Here is a 20,801-nt window from a genome sequence, read left to right on the forward strand (position 1 = left end):
AGGCATTAATTAATCCTGGAAGTGAAATCTGATTATTTAAAATGTGTACGTTTTAAGAAGTTTCTAAGATTATTCAATAGATATCAATAATAAAATAAATTGGTCTGCATAACAAAAGTGAGCATGGTAATTGGATAAGCATATTATCTGGATACTCTCCTACTACAGGTGATCATTTTCGTTATTGCCAGTCTGTCAGCACTGTAGAAGTACAAGCTCAGTGGCAGATCTTCATGGAGGGCTTTTTCTCTGAATTCTGAACTGCTTACTGCAAAAAGTCAAAGTTCAAATGAATCCTGGATTGCATGGTAAATACATTTCCTGATTGATTTACAGAGCTATCAATTTAAAAAAAAAAAAATCAACCAAATTCCAGAAGCTTTTGTAATTAAAGTGTTGGAAGCAAGTCAGAAATTGTCAGACAAAGCTTGCTGATAGGAACACACAAAAGAATTGAAGAATAATTCCAGAACTGAGGAAATGAGTATAGTTTTCCTGCTTTCTTCCTGGTACAAATTCTGCCTTTCTTTATATAGCTGAATAATGTTAAAACTATTGTTATATACACAGTAGTAAAAACTACACCATTTAGAAGAACTCAGTATTGAAACAATCATTTCTCTTAAAATAACTGACGTTTTCTCACACTGTATCATTCATGATTACAAAATACACGTGCAGATATAAATCAGCCACAAGGCGTAATTTAAATCGTAACAACGAACTGATTCTTCGTGCGCAGAAGGTCGTGCGGAGCAGCTTTACAGCAGAACCTGGGACGAGCAGGATAAAAAGAAAACACCGCGATCTTGCAAGTCAACCGAGTTCAGCAGAGCACCTATTTTTGTGTGACGTTGAGCACGGAGTGTTCCTGAGTCACTGGGTATGATGCCTGCCTGCCTACGCTCGGTGCCTGTCAGCACACAGCACCGTGCGTGCGCAGGGAAAAACGTAAACCCAAGCCCCAGTAAAGCCAGGTGTACTCACAGGCATCTGGATCACCCTCAGGGACAGGCAGACATTCCCAAAGACATCAAGGCAGAAGCGGAATTCCAGAGCTACCTGGCTGGCTAAAATGCATCTACACGATGAACTCGTTTGCTCTGCCAAGAAGCAGGGAGCTGCCTGTTATCTCATCAACTTAATCTAAAACCAGAACACGTACTTTTACGTGCCGCTGCAGCACGTGGCCCAGTCCCACCCTAAGCTGACCCAAGAACGGCTAGAAGAAAGCTGATAGGTTTCTCTCTTAACATTGACCAAGATCACTCCCTTTGCTTTTGTATATTTGCTCTAAAGTATCATAATACAAAGTTATTTTTAAAGGATTTCATTTAGTAAGCTCACACAATAAATGCATAAAAAAGAACTACTATTCAGGAGGCCAGATTCTAGACTATGTTGGGAGAGCTCAGTTTCTTTCACCTGCAGAGGAACATCTCCCACCCCCAAAAGTGCACTCCCTGCTTCACCACCATGATTCTGTATCTTTCCAGCTGTAACACGGTTAAGAAGGACCAGCTTAAAAAAGCCCAGCTGCCAAGAGACAAGGAGTGAGCACACAGTACTTCAAGCTTGTTCTTTTCCGCCAGGTCTGCAGTAATAAATTCAACCCATTTGCACCAAAACATAAAAAGAATGGTATCACACATTGAGAAACAGAAGAATAGATTTTAATCAACCCATCATCCAACAAACGCATCTGTTTTATTTTGCTACCGAACACAACATTTTTGGTTTAACTCTACCCATGGTTGTCAGCAGCCTCCTCCTTCAGAAGCCTGCAGATTTTCTAGATACTCAGTGACAGCCTCTATCTCTGCAAACTCCAGTAGTCTGTTGATTAGCTTATCCAGGGCTTCTTTCCCATATAGAACTTCCTATGAAGAAAAAAAGCAGGTGAAAGCACTACTGACTGCACTTCAGTACTGTTCTGAAATGCTGACTACTCCAACAAGGAGCCCCTGAAATGCTCTTTGCCTGCAGCCCCTCCACTTGCTCACCCTTGCAGCTTCCCCGTTTGAAAGCAACATGTGGTGGACAGCAGCGGGGCTTGGCTGGCTGCCTGTGAAAGGCACATTGGTTCTGGAACAAGAAAAGTTGCTACCGGTGCCTTCCCACCACATTTCCATGTAACCCGTATGCTTACATGAAAATCCCCTACAAGAACAATCAAAGACTGAAGAACCTAATTCTAATGCTGTTGTCTGTGCCAAAAACTAGGCTGTTCTGAAAGCAAAGCTCAACTAACTTATGTTGGTCAATTTATGTCTCCAGTTTCACTCAAAAAAGTAACAAGTTCCCAGCATGAATTAACTGACTAACAAAAGTCACCTTTATGCAATCATGGAACTATTTCCTCCACCACGGTATTCTGCACTCCATTAAATATGAACCATTCCATATTCAGCATGCCCTGTAGTCTCTGGATTTACCCAGGACACATGTGGGTACAGTCTGAAAAGTATTGCTCCTTATGCAATAGCACTTACAGCAAACTGGATACCTAAGCCAAAATATCAAGGGATCACCCTAAACTTTGTTTTGACATTCAAAACATTTACATAAATTTAAAACTCAAAAATCTATTATCAGGAGTCTTTTTCACTGTTAAAAAACTGCAATAAATTGAATCATGGAACCATAGAATAGCCTGGGTTAAAAAGGACCTTAAAGATCCTCTAGCTGGAATCCCCCTGCTGTGGGCAGGGACAACTTTCACTAGACCAGGTTGCTCAAAATTCCATCCAACCTGGCCTTGAACACTTACAGGGATAGGGCATCCACAGCTTCTCTGGGCAACCTGCTCCAATGCCTCACCACCCTCACAGTAAAGGACTTTTTCCTAATACCTAATCTAAACATAGCCTCTTTCAGTTTGAACCCATTCCTCCTCGTTCTGTCACTACCTGCCCTTGTAAAAAGTCTCCACCTTTCCTGAAGGCTTCCTTTGGATACTGGAATGATGCAATTAGGTCACCCCAGAGCCTTCTCTTTTTCAGGCTGAACAATCAATAAGATTCAAGCTATATGTAGATATTTACTCAGAAAAAAGATCTCAGGTAATCTTAAAATGAAAACAATTCAGTTTCAGTTTCTTTTAAGTGTGACCTCTGAGGCAAACATAAAAGTATCTTTGTTTTTCACCTCAGCTTCAGGAGGAGGAAAGAATGGCTTAACATAAATAAGAAGTCCTTCATGTCAGGTTTTTCTTTTGGATGTACTATGCTTCCAGAATCTCAAATGTCACTTGCCCAGTTTGGCTGAGAGACTCGTGGAGCTCATTGAGGACCACATGCTTGATCATTTTCCACTCATATAGTAGGAGAAAAATACACAGAGAAGTAGGCCAGTGAGCTATAGCCTGTGTCAGTAATCTCTAATACTACAAGAAGGCAGGAAACAAAGTTTAAGCTTTCTACATCTACAATGTTCTGTCAGAGCACAGCTGGCTACTTTCTTCATGTATATATATTAAATTATTTTCATAAGTTAATTTTTTCTTCTTATGGTATACATAAGTATCTAACCTTAAATACTTTTATAAGCAACCATTACCTTGATATTTCGTGCCTCATATGAGATCCTGTGGTCAGTGACTCTATCCTGGGTGAAGTTATAAGTACGAATTCTTTCTGACTGGGCTCTTGTTCCCAACTGTAGCAAAGCAGCAAAAAACAAATTCTGTTATGTCTTAAAAAAATCAAGTACTTCTCTAGAACAGCATATTTGGAATAAACTTTAATGGATGAGCCTGTTTCAACCACAAGCCTAGCAGTCACTGGCTTAGCATATGGGTTTTTTTAATTATTAAACTGTATTGTTTGTGATTCTGTATCACAGGCCAAGTTTTCATATCCTCCAGCACATTTCCGTTCCTGTTCTGTAGCTGGAAGAACTACTTAACTCTCAAAAGTCATGTAAGGCAAGAGATACGTCTATATGAGTCCTTAGTTCCAAAATGTAAGTATTTTTCCTTTTTTTGGGGTTATAGCTCCCACAAAAAAATTATGAAAGCAGTCTACATTAAAAACAGAAGCAGCACAGCCACAGCGTGGCTATCAGAAATTAGCACCGAAAGAGTAAACTGGGAGCGAGAAGTTAAGTTACCCTCTAGTGGTAAAGAGCGAGAGTGCAAGCAGCGCTCATCTGCACTCAACATGTGTAATTCAAAACAAGGGACTTCTGGGATAAATTCTGAGATATTAGGAAAGGTAAGTCACTTTTGCCTGATTTTCCACAGTTTTTATATAAAGGTTCATCTAAGCCCTTTATGCAACTTTGAAGACTCTTGAGTTGAAATTAATAACAAAAGATATGTGGCCCACTGCTTGCAACGATGGGAGAATACTCTGAAGGAAAAATACATGTAAATACAACGTGAAATTAGCAATTAAATAGCTAAGCTATGGAGTACTGAGTAATTTTCTAATTCTGAAGGTTTTTGTTCCCATTGATCACTGTTGAATTTTGTACCACAGATGGGAAAATACTCAAAGAACGATAGGACATTTTGAGAGAAAAGCACACTTTGCAGCCTAACTTGATGTAACTCTTAGGGAAGCTGTTTCTTCCTTAAAAGGTTACCTAAACCATACCAAATAAACTGCTACCTAAGTGGCAGGATTGTTTATCTACTTGTTTCTTTCAAAAGCTCTGTAAGGCAATATCAAATACTCTGGTTTAGAAACTTCTGAGAACTTCTGATCCTAGGTTTCCATGATTTTTTATGAAAAATAACTTTTTAATAATGCTTTATTTGTGTAACTCTGGCCTTAACACGGACATTCAATACATGATGTTGAGTTTTGCCTCTTGGATAATTCCAGTCTTTTGACTCTTTTGTTTCCAGCCACATGTCTCTTTTCATTGCCTAAGAAGTCTACAATAGTGTGTAACTGGGATAAGTAGAAACAGACTTACCATTTAAAAAAAAAAAAAATACATGATTTTCCCTTGTAAGCACACCTGGTTAGACACACACTCTTCCTTGCTCTGTCACAACCACTCTAAAAGATCAGAAACAAATCTACAGCACAGCACCTCTCTGAATCTCAGCTATCATACGTCCTCACCTGCAGTTTTCTGGCACTCTGCTCTTGACTTAGTTGTTTTTCAATGATCTGCTGGTACAGCTTAGCTCTCAGTGTCCGCAGAGCTATTTCCTTGTTCAGCTGCTGTGACCGCTCCTGCTGGCACTCCACTGCCAGTCCTTTACAGAGGGATTCAAGAGCTCAGACCAAAAGCCCATTACAACAAAGAACAAACAAGCTAAATTAATTCTAGCACATTAGGCAAATGAAACCTACTGGAGTGCTGGTTTGTAGGGCCTTTCAGCTGTGGGATAAAAAGTCATTTTAACACACTGGCCAGAACCATTAGTGCATTTTTAAACTTGTCACAGCTGCACCGGAGGCTTTTGTTTAGTGCTATAGAAAAGTCAAGGATATTTTAAAATTTCATGAAGCAAACAAGTTTCTGACATTGCCTCCAGAAAAGGGGTTCAGTCCAATTAGCTGTCATATGTTAAAAATGCAATTTGAACAGTCTACAGAAGCATGTTTAAAATAGTGTAACACACGTTTTTAAAGTCTTAGTCCAGATAAGCTCTAGGAGACTGGAAAGTTCATTATTCTAGCACAAAAAGGTTCCTAATCAACACTGGTGACTCTAGAACTATGAATAATGAAATAAAGCAAAATAATGGTCTTTAAAAGAAATGTAGTACTTATTTTTACTTCTCATTTGATTTCTGAAAGAAAAAGGCACATAGGAAACAGCTGTTTTCAGGTCACTACTGGAATTTCCTGTGCCTAAAGAGATTCTGCAAATGGACAGATAGAAGCTCACTGAATTTCAATAAAAACAAATCCTGAGAGTGGCCCAGTCTACACATTACCTTCCCATCAGTATACATTTTCCTTCCTATTCAACATATGATAGCATTATCTAGTACTGAATGAAAAAGTCGTCTTTTTTGTCAGTCATGTAACTACACAGGTTCCAGCCAAGCAAAGTGTGCCCAGGGTTGCCAGTGGCCATTATTCCTGAGGGTACAGTGCACACAGCGCAAATCATTTACATCTTCCATCCCATCCCTGTCACCCTCCATTTGTTCTTTCATCCGTCAAAGACAGTGTATTCAATAAACACTCCCTCTGAAGACAAAACTGGCATAATCGTTGTGCCACTGGTACACAGCCCTTCTCTCACGTGTTGCCTTGCTACAAAAGAGAGGCAGAAACCAGAAAGGGTTTTCTTTCTTTGGTATAGGGTCCAACCTGCAAGAGGCAACTTGCAGGGTTCAGGATACAGGTTCAGGATACAGATTTCATGTGATTAGAAGTACGAAATACAGCCAGACTTACCTGTGGGAAGGTGTACAATTCTCACAGCACTATCAGTTTTGTTAACGTGTTGCCCTCCTGCTCCTTTGGCCCTGAATGTATCTATACGCAAATCTTTGGGATCCACTTTAATATCAACCTAGAATCAAAGAAAATTACTACTTCCTCCTCACTCTAAAAATGTTTGAATGTCAATGATACTCAGCATTAAAAAAAAAAAAAAACACTTCTCAAAAACTTGCTCCTCTACACCTGTCCTGAGTAACACCTATAATCATTATAACTTAAAAAATGCAGTGTCAAAAATCTCTGAAAAGCAAGTGATACTTTAAATATTTCACTTATTTTTTCAAACTCTTACTCCAGGTCCTTCACAAGACAAGGTGGGGGTGGGGGGTGAAAGAAAACAAAATCAATGTTTTGTAAAACCACTCGCTTTGGCAGGGAGACTAAAAAATAAGCACATATTTAAAAACTACTGCTAAACAGCAGTGCAAAGATCTTGTTCATGAGTTAAGCGTGAATGATTCCTGCAACAGTACGTAGAATCACCTAACTGAGGAAAAAAAATAGGTATATCCAGATTCATCCAAGTAAGGATTGCCACATTGGAAATACAAGTCCATGATGACCTGGACCATAGTTTGAGCTCAGTGGATGGGAAAGGAACGTTCAGATCTGATCAGTGTGGCAAGGAAAGTATTACAAAGAAGCAGGAAAAGCCTATAGGATCTAGGTTTGTTAATTTTGTGTGTAAATTGCTGGTTTAAGTAAAAACTATTGGTATCACTGAGATCTCAGAAAGACTAGCCAACACACTCATTCAAATTCAAAGGAGACTGTCCTCGATTTAACAGAGAAGGACATCAATAATTTAAATGAAACAAAAAAAAAATCAAAAGGACCTGCAGAATCACATTAATATGCAACACTGAGTATTTTCTTGGACATATTCCCTGTATTAATACAAGATGTAATTTAAAATTGGCTTACTCATAGCAGTGAGCCTTGCCAGTGTTGGGGCTGGAACACTTAATGAAATTATCATTCATTTACATGCCATTTTGGGCAACAGCAAATCTCTGCAAAGTTGGTTCTGATGATCCATTTACACATGTAAGGTACAGAGCCAAGGATATCACCTTCCAGAGTCAGAGCACTTGTGGTTCATTTGCTGGGACTTGCACAAAGCACTTGGGTTTCGATGAAATCCCCAGAACAGTAACATGCTTTTAAATAACACCCAGTCCAATGCCAAAATAGGTGAGTGAGGATACAACATCACCTTACCACCTCAATTAACAGTTTACCTCCTCTGGCTGAGGGAGGACAATAACTGACATTGTCCCAGTGTGGATACGCTGCATTCTTGACGACATGCCCGTCTCGGGGATTCGCTGGACTCGATGAGTCCCTCCTTCATATTTCAGATGCCTGTAGACATCCTCTCCTGAAATATGAGCAGCAGCATGATGCAACCCTCCTAGAGAGACAAACAGTGTGTGACAAATATAGCACAGAAACACTGCCTTTAGTTTCATTGTCTTGGTGGAATGTCTGAAGAACTACTGTACCTATCTCAGCTGGCGTATAGTTCACAATGTCAAAGGTCCAACGTTTGTAGTCTGCATAGTTCTGGTACATCTCAAACATTTCTTTAGTGAACTGCTGGCAGATGTCTCCTAAAAATATAAAGGCACTGCAACATAAACAGCAGTTCACAAAATGGCAGTCACCAGTTTTTAGATTTAGCTGCAACTCTAACCCTGTCATTACACAGGTTAATGCTCATCTTTAGAAAGCATTACTTAATGCCAATAAAGTATAAAAAAGCATTAATAATAACCCATAAGAGGTTCAATAAAGTTGGATGGAGGTTTGAAGCAATCTTCACTGTAGGGACTTTGCTGACCTCCAGTTGTTCTGCCAGCTGTCACTTCCAATATGACAGGACTTCCATCATATTTATCCTTTGGCACTAGAAGCTGGAAAAGCTGAAAAAAAAAAAAAAGAATGCTATTATCTCCTTCATGACTCTCTATCTCCTCTTAATCAAATTTACAGCCATCCTTTGCAACTGCCACAGCTTCAGCTCACACAACCACTAATTTTCTTTGGCAAGTTAGTTAAGGAGGACTAAAAAACTGTCCAATGGCCATTGCAACTCAGTGCGGCCAGCGTGGAAATGGGATATGCTGGTGCATCCACATGAAAATTCAGTCCTGCAAAGTCAGGTGTCAGGTCACCCCCTGCCAGCCCCAGCTACCTATGAACACAAAGTTATTAGCTAACCCCCAATCTTTGCATTAATCTTATTTTTCAGAAAGTGCCATTTCATATTATTTCAGCCTGAACATAGAAATGAGCCCAAACACAGAAGTTCCCACTGAATTGTTTAGCTTCTCTGCTTACAATTAATTTTCCCGCTCATGTGGTGCTTTCAGCTGAAGGGAAAATGAAAGGTTCCAATCAGAAATGTTTCAAGAATGCACGTTCTGCTGCCACAAACAGTTACTAGGGTGTCACATTATGTCTCAGTAGCACACACTCACCATTTTCTTAATCCCCTTCAGCATTTGCAGACAGACAAGCAAGGAAGAAAAATTACTAAAATAATCAGCTTCTGAGACACAATTGTCACTAAGAAGCTTACTAATAATTAATGCTGCCACTTCTTTTCATGGAGAATACAGAAGCTGGACTTCTGTTTCATCTAACACAAGTGTCAGTCTATTGGTAAGATCACAAAGGGAAGTTTTTCTGACATCTTTATTTACAAAGCTGTAAAACTTTACCTCAGGCTCACCTTTCTGCACAACAGGTTCATTTTTTCATCCAGAGTTTCCTTCTCTTCTAAGGCAAGCTCTAGAAGTTGTTTCTCATCTCTCCTGTCTAGCTCTAAATTTCAAGAACATGAATAGATGTTAGCCAATCTCACCTAGCTTAGAGCAAACTATAACGCAGCCACCCAAAGACATGGACTGCAGCACATAAAAGCTTGCAGCATTTTGCCAGCATGAAATATCAAGTAAGAGCTGCCCAAGCCATGATGTGCCTTGCTAACTAAATGACCATATTTTCCAGGTGTTCTGGAAGGAGTAGCAGATATCCTACCTGTGATTAGACTGCCCCCTCCCACATTTTAGAGCTTACTAACAAACTACGAAACATTCTCAGGTAAAGCTTAAAGAAGCTCCAAAGCTTTTCTGCTACGGAGACTCCAATTTACAATAACTAAAAATGTTGATCAGTTAGCATTCGATTATATACTAAGTAGAAACTTGGAAGACAGTTGGAGTCAAGTGGAACAACACTGCTAAAACAGGGAGCATCCTCTCCTTTTATCTTTATTCTCACTGTTCTACCTGCTGAGGAGTGGCTCTGTCACTCATCAGAAAGTAAAACAATTCAACTCACCAGAAGAAATAAAACAAGTCTGGTTAAACAAATACATGTTTTACCATGCCAAGTTGAACTGGATTTAAATTACAACTGGACAATTACTAGCACAAATGAGGGAATGGGCAAAGACAGCTTTAAACAGCCAGTAGTGAGAGCAAGGGAAGAAAGCAACAAAGAGGAGGAGAAAGCCTTTTGCCTTGTGACCAGCACAGAAACCATAAGTCTGCCTCAGATGCAGCATAAATCTGGACACTCAATCCCTGAATGCATCTCCTCACCTTGCAGGACCTGAGCTCTGGACTCTGCAGCAGGAATTGGGTATCCCAAGGGCAGGCACAAGGACCATGGGCTCCACATCACTGGACATATGGAGCCTGGTTCCCCTTCGCAGCAGCCAACACACACACACACACACACACAGATTTACTGGCGGTCTCAGCAACAACCCTTGAGAACTAAATGGGCTGGGATGTTGAATCAGCTTTGTATCCTGGGCAAGGACAGCAGCAGCTCCTCCATATCACAGTTTTTAAGGTATGCTCTGGGGTTTTTCTCCTTAAATAAAATATGTCAGATCAAGACTTGAACCTGGCATCTCCTGTGCATAAGGCAAGAATCACAGAATGGGTAAGGTTGGAAAGGACCACCCATGGGGTCATCTAGTCTAGCCTCCCTGCTCAATCAGGGTCATCCTAAAGCACGTGGCACAGGATTGTGTCTAGATGGTTCTTGAATATCTTCAGTGAGGGAGATTCCATAACCTCTCAGGGTAATCTGTTCCAGTGCATGGTCACTTGCACAGTAAAGAAGTTCTTCCTCATATTCAGGTGGAACCTCCTGTGCATCAGTTTCTGCCCACTGCCTCTTGTCCTATGGCTTGGCACCACCAGGAAGAGCCTGGCTTCATTCCCTTGACACCTTCCCTTCAGATACTTGTATACATTGATAAGGTCCCCGCTCAGAACTGTAAAAATTTCCCTGCCAGTATGTCACAACTCCAAGCCAAAACTGTTACTGACTCAAAGGCTTCTAGCTGGTCCAAAAAGTATGATTATTGACCAGTCACATACAGAGTATCAAATTAACTACTGTCAGCAGAGGCGAGAGAATGGTCGGGTGGTGACCAGTAAGCTTAAGGTTTGAAGGATTGGTACCCCATTCCTACCTCCCTGTAAAACAGAATTCACCCAATCTACCCCATGACTCACATCACCAGTGGCAAATTGGGAAATATTTTTCTGCTTCACTGAGTGTTGCAAATACAAAATCCTACATCAATAGTGAGAAATTCAGGTACTAGGGAGAAGAGGGTCAGTTAGGGAGCTAAATGTAAAAAAAGAGCAGTCAAATGAAAGAAACATCCGTGTTTTAACTTGGCCACGCAATAAACAGTACAGATAAAATAATTTGGCTCCATTTAATTAATTTATTGGCTGCAATTATTCTTTTCCCTTCTTTAAGTAGAACACACTGTATACATCCACATCGCAATTTATGGAATTGGAAAAATTCTTCATTTTATTTACTTGATCCAAAAATAGCCTTTTTAAGTTGCAGTATGAATTTTCCAGAGTTTTCTTAATACTTTCTAATTCTTTCAAGAATATTTCCTTTTCAGAATAAATTTCTGTCCCTCGTCTCCTTCACTCTTTCTCCTTTTTTCACCAGTGAAGAGAATTAGAGAGGTTTGAGGATTAAAACATTTTAAATAACTATTTTTTCCAAAAGCACAAACAGTTACTTATTTCTAAAACTAAAGGATACAACTGTTTTCCACCTTTCTAAATAAGTTAGAATTTCACCAGTTTTATTTTATTATGGCTTCTATTGTTTTGTCAACACCCCTCAGCTCTCTCTCTCTGAAAAGCACCATGAACTTTTGTTCTCCATTTACACTACTGGGTACCGATTTCTCCTGTCCTTTGTTTTTCCCTTCCTTCACTGCTTTAACCTAAGCCCCACTCTCTCCAGGTCAGTGTTTCCCTCTCTGGGCTTAATACTTACTGGTGTGGCAGAACTGATGCCATTTTTCCTTTCCTACTGTGTGCACCTCCTCACACGTCTAGCAATGATCGGTTTTTTCTCCCAAATGTTGCATCATTACTTATTTTATAAATTCTTCTATTTCCCATGTACTTTCTTATTCCCAAATGGTACAAAAACCAGCAACAATTTTTAATTCCTTTTTACCCCAACTTCTACTGTAGCAGAGTATTGAAATGCAACAGCTTCTTAGACAACCATCAGATTTATTCCTTAAAGGACTCCTCAAATATTTTCAAAGAAATACTAGCTTTTGCCACTTAAATTGGAAGCTGACAATTCAGAGCCTAATGAAAGTTCATGTAATTTGCTCAATAAATATCAATGAACTAGCCAGATGGACTCCCATTTTAAATAACACACATGAGGTCTGCATCTATCAAATGTTTCAGGCTCAGTAAATACTTTGCTTCAGTTCAAACTGCTCTCAGTTCTACCAAAAAACACAACCTTAACACAAACACTTTCCAGCCATTTCTGATAGACAGATGACCGTAAGGTTCCAGACGATCCCTACTCCTAGATTGACTGTATTAAGACCATAAACTAAAGCGAAGTGAGATGAAAAATGGAAGGATGTGGCTGGATGCAGAAAATCCAGGAGCAGGAAGGATCAGAGCGTGTTCCAGGGCTGGCTGAACTTATTCACAAGCTTTCCTCAAAGGCTGGGCAATTGAACTTTATCACAAACACAGTTACTGTTTTGAAACATTTACTGTTTTGAAATTGTTCTCCTTACCTTTGCACATAGCTTCTAACTCCTGAACTTCTTTTTCAGCTTCTTTGATTTCTTGAAATGCAGCTGCAATGGGGGACAGATCGGCATATCTTCTCCTCAGGGTTCTTTGCTCAAAGTCATTCAACGAGTCTGCCTTTAACAGATGACTAACCTGCTGGTATTCCTTGCTTAAAGTCTCCAGATACTTCTGCACAGCCTCATGCTTCCACAGAGCTTGAGAATCCTGATGGATTTTCCTATGCCGACTGTTAAAAGACAGAGTGAATCTAGCTGTGTCCAATAAAGACTTTGGCCTCCAAAATCCATGGTTGTGCAGCCCCACCACACAGCCTATCTTCTTTGCAAGGGGAGGGAGAAGACAGCTGTGAAATTGACTGTGACAGTAGCAATTGACAAGCAGGTTCTTGAACCGACAGACGCTTCGGAAAGCTTTCATTTTGTTTCTTATTTTTCCACCACCTGAAATTAAAAGTAGACAGTGTTATCATCTAGAAAAAGAAAGCATTCTACTGAAAAAAACCCCACAACAACAAACAAATGCAAGAGCTGTATCAAGCCCCAATACTAGTTTTGATTACACCAACACAAATGCAACTGTCATGGACAAAACTATTCCTGTTTTAGTCCTGGTTTAAATTCTTACCAACACCATTGTACTGACTGAGGACTGGAAAAGGTCTCTTCTCTCACCTCCTCAAACGGTTTATTTATGCTGGAAAAGCTACTGTAGATGTGGCTTTACAGACAACAGCTTCATTTTGCCAGATGTCTCATCGGAAAAATCCAACCATTTCATGCCTTACTGGCAAAAGAAAAATGTTGCCGAGAAGACAAATCTATACTAGAGGTAAAGAAGTCTATATACAGAATGTATGAAATGTCCAGGATTACGTGCCAAGGTATATCCACTACCATAACAGGAGGACATTAGTAGCTGACCACACAACAGATTAGTCAATAGGACTGCAACACACTTGCAAGAAATCACTCTCCCATATATGCAGAAGGTGAGACACGGGAACAGTGCTCTATGTCGTCCCCCTCCTCCTTACCATGATATATTTACATGTAAGTGACATAATATTTTCCATCCAAAAAGTAAGAAGTGGGTACTCTGAAATACAACTCCTGTATTTTTCTGTGACACTTGGCCTACAGTTTTTCAGGACACATGCTCCCCTTAGCATCACTACTGCTCTAGAAAAGATCTTTTCCTCTTAATTTTGTACCATCAACATTGCAAACTATGCTATGAATTACTACTGTGCTCTGAAATTTTATATTGGAGCACAAGGGTCTACCAGGTAGACTAAATTGAGATCATCCATATTCTAGGACTACTCACACAGAAAAGATTTAACAAAGAAGTGCTCCCTAATAACTCTGCCATTGCCACAGTCCCATCTGCCTGCTGATTTTTACAAAGAATTGGACTCAGAGAAAATAAGAGCATGAACATTTTTGCAGCAGGGTTTCCTTGGAAGATACATTTCAGTTTCCTGACACAATTATGTTTTACTCATCAGTGACAAGACCTTCTGTGCATCTTCAGGCTTTTTATTAACACACTACTGTGACACTCTGCCTACTCAACTCACCCATTATTCTCACCTGTTTACTTTCATCCATTTGTCCACAACGAAGAAAGAGCAATATGCAGCAAACCCAGAAGTACTGCACCTTGCTTGCCTGGATGCCTGTTTTACTATCTACAGAAGGAGACAAGGACCTTTTTTCTACTTCTGCACTTTCCCAGATTCCCCAGCCAGCAGGTGCTATTGAAGCCACAGTGGTAATTTCAGGACTGCTCTAACATACAGAAAGCCAATTATACCCCTCATGGATTGCTCTAGTGACTAAAACCAGCTGTAGCAGAGATCCTGTTCCCTTTACTTGAACACAGCAAAAGGCACAAACTGTGCTCATTATCTACAATCCTGGATTTAGCTGCTCAGGGGCATGAGTGGACTCAGTTCCAAAAGACCTAACTCTGCCTGCTGATGATATTGGAATTGCTCCAGGTTAGCATGGCCCACTGTTGTCTGGTCAAGTGCTAACCATCATTAACTCAGTTTTACAATACTAATGTTACATTTAATTTTAATTAATTAATTAAATGTATTAATTATAACCATCTAACTAATTTTTACCGGTGTAGTTAAAAAGTAATGTACTCAAATAATAATAGATGTGTAGTATTGCTTCGCCTGAGAACCCAGAAATTAAAATTCTTAGTTTGAAATGCCTAAAAAAAATGAGTAATGGCATGACACAGACCCTTAGTGAAGTTGGAAATTTCAAAGTAATTTTGCTATGCTAAATAAAGCTGGTATCTTTTTCTCAGGCAGATGTTGCCGCATTACGTTTGTGCAGAAATAAGCACACACAAAGCCTTTATAGAGCTATGAGCAGTAGACGACCCATTAAATGCTTTCCAAAACAGATTTTAATAACTTTTTTACTTCACAAAATTACCTTGTGCACATCACAAATCAAAACCGGTAAGCAAAAGTGACAACTGTAATTGTCTCATTAAAATAATAATAATTTATGAAATTGTAATTTCAAGACAGGAAAGAGCTGTCAACACTGCGAACGCTTTAAGAGGTTATAAAAAGCGTTTCTAGCTATCACAGATGCTAGTAACTGCACGCAGCTGAACTGAGGCAGAGAGGAATACGCAGCAGGATGTGCTTCAGTGCACACAGACTGCACCAGGGCCAGCTGGAGGCCGCGCCCCCGGGGCCACCTTACACACACCTCTGCCCCCCACCACGGCTACCCCGAGCAAACCCCCGAACGCCCCGCAGGACGCCCCCCCGGCAGCAGGGGTGACGGTGGGACAGGGCAGGCAGGAGCAGGGAGCCGCAGGGAGAGCCAGGAGCCCAAGCCAGAGCAGGGAGCCCCGGAGGCGGCGGCGGCAGCGCGGGGGGCTCCGCTCCCCGGACCCGCCCGGAGCTCTGGCACTCACCGTCCGCACACACGGGCGCTGCACCGATCCTGCCTCCACACGCGAGGCCATGGCGCACGGGAAGTAGAGCGGGCGAACTCCCAGTCCCAGCATGCCTTCGGGAAACCAGGGTTCCCGGCGTGCTGCCGGCCGGCCGGCCCCCAGCGGCACGGCGGGACCGGCGTCTGCGGGCAGCGCCTGAGCCCTGCCAGCGGGAGAGGCAGCCTCTGCCTCTAATGTGCGAAACGCAAGCCCCGAAATAATAATAAAAAAAAATAAATAAAAAAAAAAAGGGGAATGTGAGCTTAAAAACAGGTCTTCGTTTTCGGTACCTTCCTCAGAGCTGCACAGTAACACACCGTGACTTCAGCAACACCTTCGGGAGGAATAGCAAGAGTCAGATCAAATTACACACGCGTCATTCCATGTATTTTCCCCAAAACGTGGCCTGAAAATAAGCATTGTTTCAAATCTGGTTATTAAAAGATTAATTTCACAGAAGTCTGAATAAAATAAAATTAATTTCCACTTTATGTCAAAGCTCACTATTCTTTTTAAAACGAATTATTACTATGCTACTAAAGACAAACACTGGTTACAAAATATTAACCATTTCGATTATCACTGTGCTAGTAGGCTGCAGTTTCTTAATAACGTATGTTTCAAAACACACTATGTATATGTACATTTTATTAGATAATATTAAATAGATTATACAACTACGTCCCTAATTAAAATTTTAAAAATACTTTAATAGCATTGGGTTTTGTTTACCTATAATCACTTAAAAAAACCTTTCTTCCCAGCTACTGGCATTCAACAAGATATTAAAAAAAAAAAAAAAAGGCAAAACTTTGGGTTTTAGCATGTAAAACATCACTCGGGTTTGGTGTGGTAAATATTCCAAAAGACTGAAAACTAAGACTGGTCGATGGGGAGAATTTGGATCAAAACCCAGAGCATGAATGACAGCTAACTGCTTGCTTAGACCTGAGGACAGGGTCTGCCCCACCCCCTGGGACAGAAGACAAGGCAGACGGAGGTACAGGCTCTTCCAGAGAACAGGACCCACCCCAGAGCTGGTCCAATCTACAGAAGGGCCACAGCAAACAGCACCCTGAAACATCCAAGTTGCTTCCCCAGGTCCGAGCCTGCAGTGATGTGCCATGAGCGATGGCATCAGCCAGATGCCATCCCCACTTGTGCCTCACTCATCTTTCACTATGACTTTTGGGACTCAGTGAAATGAAATAATAAAATTACATTTGCATTGGTAAGTATCAAATATGCAGTTAGATACTTAGGAATCTTGAGAAGGTAATCTGTGGGAGGACAACCAAGAACCTAATAAGAACATGAAACTGCAAGCAGACCACATGCTTCAAAACTGGTTTCAAAAGAAGAGGGTAGGCCAAGGAAAATCAAATCAGCTTCTACTCCAGCCAGTAATGGTTCTTGCATTAAATCCTCTGATTAAATGTGATCATGGTTCAATTTTTATTGTGCCCTGTGAGTGAATTCTTCAAGTTTCCTGTGAATATAGAGACCATAACAAACTCCCACACCCCCCTCTACCCATCAGGCAGCAGATCAGATACACTCTTTCCCTAAGTTTACTGTATGTTTTTAGACTGCAAATAGGAACAGAGCATGAGGTATGGAAAATTGCATTGCTGCCTGTGCTTCCACACCTCTCACAGTTTGTTTTCATGCCTTAAAATCTGCGTGGCTGATGCAGCAGCTGGTGAGGACCAGGGATTATGGAGCATGGGCTGCTTGGGGCAGGGTGCCACTGCCTTCCTCAGCAACCATGGCAGCCTGCAGGGCCATCGGAGGCAGAAGGCAAGAGTGACAGCAAAAAGGCAGCCGGTCTTCAGGGTTTTGGGACAGAGATGGTGGTCCTGTACTTTAAAACCTGGCAATCTCAACCTGCCAATTGCTCTAGAAACTGGAGGCAGAGAAATGGCTCATCAGACAGAACAGGCTCCAGGCTTTACAACATGCTTGCCTCGAAGGCAGGTCCATGCCTACACGAAGGCCCTTTTTCGATCAGGGGGCCCTGGTTGAGTTTAACAATGTGCAAGCACTTTGCCACAACTTCTACAGGGCATGGAGTAAACTGAGCTACAGGGCAAAAACAAAAAACAAAAAAAAAAATCACAATCTTGTTACAATGTATAGATCACTTTAATATGTCTTCCCCCTTTCAGCCCAAACAGATGTCAACCGACTTCTGAATTCCTTCTGTTTGAAGAAAAAACCGGTGACAGAATCATACGCGTCTTGAATACAGTCCTGTTTATTAACAAAGCCTGTAGCAAGAGCTTTGTTTTGCCCAGCACAGTGGGATTAAATGACAAGAAGTTTTCTTGACTGCGCTCCCAAACCTCACTTTCAACTGGAGCCCTGCCTCCCTGCAAAGCTCATTTCTTTGTTTATTCTCTCTCGGCTAGTCTACAAACGCTCCTTTTATTGCCTCCCCGCTTTTCTTTTCTTGCTGCTTTTAGCACAGACTTCTAATATGGACACATCTAAATGCAAATTGAACCCCTGCCTCTTATTTGCAATTCGCCTGTTTTCAGGCAGCATTCTTTCCAGTGTTTGGACTAGCGGAGAAACGGATCCCTTTAACTGTCAAGAGCAGCCTTACTTCTTCAGACCAAAGGTCCACCTAGCATAATATTTGCCTGACCCATCTCCGTGATGCATCTGTTTATCACTCAACCCAGCCAGAGGCAAAAGCATGCCTTTTGCTAAGGCAGAAACTAGAGTTCATAAATTCAAGGCTTCAGCTAGTTATAAAAAATGCTGAAGACATGCCACGGTACAAACAGGCTCTCAAAATGATGCTGCAGGGCAAAGCCAAGTTGGCCATCCCTGTCAACAATTCTCCTGCTTTGTAAAAATCAGACCCAGTACAACACTACTATACCACACAGCAGAAAGAAGAGTGAATTGGGTACTGAGTGTGGAAAATACACTTATTGTTCTCAGTGACCCAGGTGACTGACATCATTTAAAAGCATGCCAGAACACAAAAAGTGAGAAATAAATACAATAAAGATATTCCTTATTACAGACCATATGTCTAGACAGATTAACAAAACACCATGAAAACCAACTACCATTCATAAAAAAACAGTGGTCATAAGCTAACGTTCAGCTAAGAAGAACTGTAGGAAAGCATATGCTTTATATTCTCCACACCCTTGCTACATTCATCTCTGGAGCTTTCCTAAACATACCTCTCTTCTTTTTTTTTTTTTTTTTTTTTTTCCTCCTAATTAGTAGTCCTTAAGTTAAGGTGACATCCAGGTTACTCACTTCCAAGAAATTGTCTACTCTCTTGTTCCCTCCTTTAGCCTGAAAGGAAAGCAGCTACCATGTCATCAGCTTCAGCAAGGCTTGTGTCAAGTCAAGGACACGCTGCTCAGTGTCCTCAGTCACAATGATCTGCTTATTGTGAACCAAATTAAATATATTAAGTACACGGTTTTTCTAATTGGCTCTTGTGATATCCTGTTTTCTGCACCCTTGCTTTACTGCAGATATCTGTCGAGTTCATAATTTGGGACTGTAGGAGGATAACCGTATTATTACAGAACTAAAATACTTCTTAAAAATACCAAAATATAATTAATATTTTTAAAGGATAATTACATAAACAGAGATTTTCATTGAAGCCGCCGGGGTTTTTTTTTCACCTGTAAGATGGTCTTTCTAATTGGTTGTAACCTGGACAGTTTAACCAGTTTTCCTTCCAAATAACGCTCCAGGCCATGTGGTTTTAGTGTTCCTGGTTGTTGATGTTTCTTGTGGGTTGTTTCTTTGTTTTTTGCTTTGTGGAGGTTTGGTTTTGGTTCTTAAGGACGAATTTTGGGAACAAAAAGAAGAAACACGTATTTTCCGAAGAGCCAAGCGATGAATAAACGCCGCTGTTCCATGCCTGCAGGACGGTGCCGGGAGGTTTTACATAACCAGCCGCTGAAAATGCATTAATGACGACCCCCCTCGCTCAGAGTCTGACTGCTTAACTTTCCTCTCGTTTCCTTAAACACCAGCCAGGGCAGCACCAAGCCCGCAGAGCCTCCCCGTTAGCCCCGCCGTTAGCAGACACTTCGCTCCCCCCCAACACCGCCTCGCAGGCGTCCGGGCAGCCTGGCTCCCCGAGGCGGAGCGCTCCCGCCGGCGCGCCGGGAATCACGGAGGGAATCCTCGCTCCCTGCCCCGGGGCCGGGCGGGCGGAGGGAAGGGGGGGTGCCCGTGAGGGGGAAGCGGCAGTGCGCCTGCGCCGAGGGGACCCCGGCGGCCATTTTGCATCGTCAGGCGGGCGGCGAGGCCGCCGCGGCAGCTGCGCAGAGGGGCCCGGGGGAGCCGGCGGGGAGGGCGGGCGGGCGGGCGGCGCAGGGCTATGAGTTAAAGAGCCGCCGCCGCCCGGGCAGGAGCCGCCGCCGCCCTGCCGAGTTTGGGGTGTTCCTTCCCCACTTCCCCTGTCCTCCCGCCCCTCGTGCCGCCAGCCGCCCGGCCACCCCCACCCCCGCCAGCCGTGCCTGCCCCGCGGCCGCCCGCGCCATGCCGTCCGTGCCGCTGCCGCCCAAGGAGAGCAACCTCTTCAAGCGGATCTTGGTGAGCCCCCCGGCCCCGCTCCTCTCTCCTCCCGTCGCCGCTTCTCCCTCCTCCTCCTCCTCCCTGCCGCACGCTGGCCTCGCTCGGTGCCCTCTGGGTCACTGCGCTCGCCGCCGCCGGAGTTGGCCCCGGCTGAGCGAACACGGATGCGGCGGCCGCGCTCGCCCCGGGGAGGGCCGGGCTGCCGTCGGCTCCTCGTCCCGGTCCGTCCCCGCTTCCTTCCTTCCTTTGTCTGGGGCCCGCCGAGCAGGCCGGGCGAGCCCCCCCCCGCTCGTGTCGGGGGCCGGGAAGGGCTGGTGTGGCCCCCGGCCGGGCGCGGGCGGGAAGGAGGAGGGGAGCCAGCACCTCCCCGGGGCCGCCGGGCGCCTCCCGCCCCGCCCGCCGCCCGAATGCGGGGCGAGCCCGGGCTGCGCTGCCGCCCGCGGAGCGGGCAAGGAGGAGACCTCGAAGCACGGGGCGCGCGTAGCAGGGCTTTGCTGTTGCTGAGCTGATCTACATCGGTGCTTTATTTCCAGCAAGAGCGTTGGTTTTAGTGTAAGGGACCAGGTTAAAGCGATTTAACGCTCGCTCAGCAATTTTGGGTGTAGTTGAAGACGTCTGGCGGATTGAAGTTTTCCTGGTTCTGTACGTCCTTTGGAAGACTTAACTTTTATGTGCTGGGCAACTTGAGCTCTTTGAGACTTCATGGTCTAGA

At 42.8% G+C, this 20,801-nt stretch overlaps 2 protein-coding genes across 6 annotated transcripts in view; one reads left to right on the top strand and one right to left on the bottom strand.

Moving 5' to 3' along the window:
• Positions 1-1,651: 1,651 nt before the first annotated feature.
• MTRF1 (mitochondrial translation release factor 1) lies at positions 1,652-15,929 on the bottom strand. Of its 4 annotated transcripts, none has more exons than XM_050333106.1 (10): positions 15,814-15,929; positions 12,532-12,990; positions 9,154-9,245; positions 8,194-8,341; positions 7,922-8,029; positions 7,658-7,830; positions 6,369-6,486; positions 5,076-5,212; positions 3,559-3,657; positions 1,652-1,880 (listed from the first exon to the last, which is right to left on the bottom strand). In XM_050333106.1, exons 2-10 carry the CDS (start codon positions 12,965-12,967, stop codon positions 1,758-1,760), a joined length of 1,434 nt encoding a protein of 477 aa, XP_050189063.1. In that variant the 5' UTR covers positions 12,968-12,990; positions 15,814-15,929; the 3' UTR covers positions 1,652-1,757. The 4 variants fall into 4 exon arrangements, with proteins under 4 accessions (XP_050189063.1, XP_050189064.1, XP_050189065.1 ...); XM_050333107.1 differs by having other exon boundaries at positions 8,260-8,341; positions 15,814-15,832; XM_050333108.1 differs by lacking the exon at positions 15,814-15,929 and adding an exon at positions 15,503-15,635 and having other exon boundaries at positions 8,260-8,341.
• Positions 15,930-19,837: 3,908 nt separating this feature from the next.
• The window catches only part of NAA16 (N-alpha-acetyltransferase 16, NatA auxiliary subunit), a 69,322-nt gene continuing 68,358 nt past the window's right edge, over positions 19,838-20,801 (top strand). The window contains exon 1 of one of the 2 annotated variants that reach the window (XR_007630990.1): positions 19,838-20,107. Coding sequence is in view for 1 of the 2 variants with exons in the window: in XM_050333095.1 (XP_050189052.1) it covers positions 20,054-20,107 (54 nt within the window). In the remaining variant the exon portion in view is untranslated. The remainder of the gene's footprint in view (positions 20,108-20,801) is intronic. The other variant, XM_050333095.1, reaches the window with a different exon arrangement.

The sequence above is a fragment of the Myiozetetes cayanensis genome, unplaced genomic scaffold, assembly GCF_022539395.1.
Source record: "Myiozetetes cayanensis isolate MyiCay16 unplaced genomic scaffold, myiCay2020 scf5-8, whole genome shotgun sequence".
In the NCBI taxonomy this organism is placed as follows: Eukaryota; Metazoa; Chordata; class Aves; order Passeriformes; family Tyrannidae; genus Myiozetetes; species Myiozetetes cayanensis.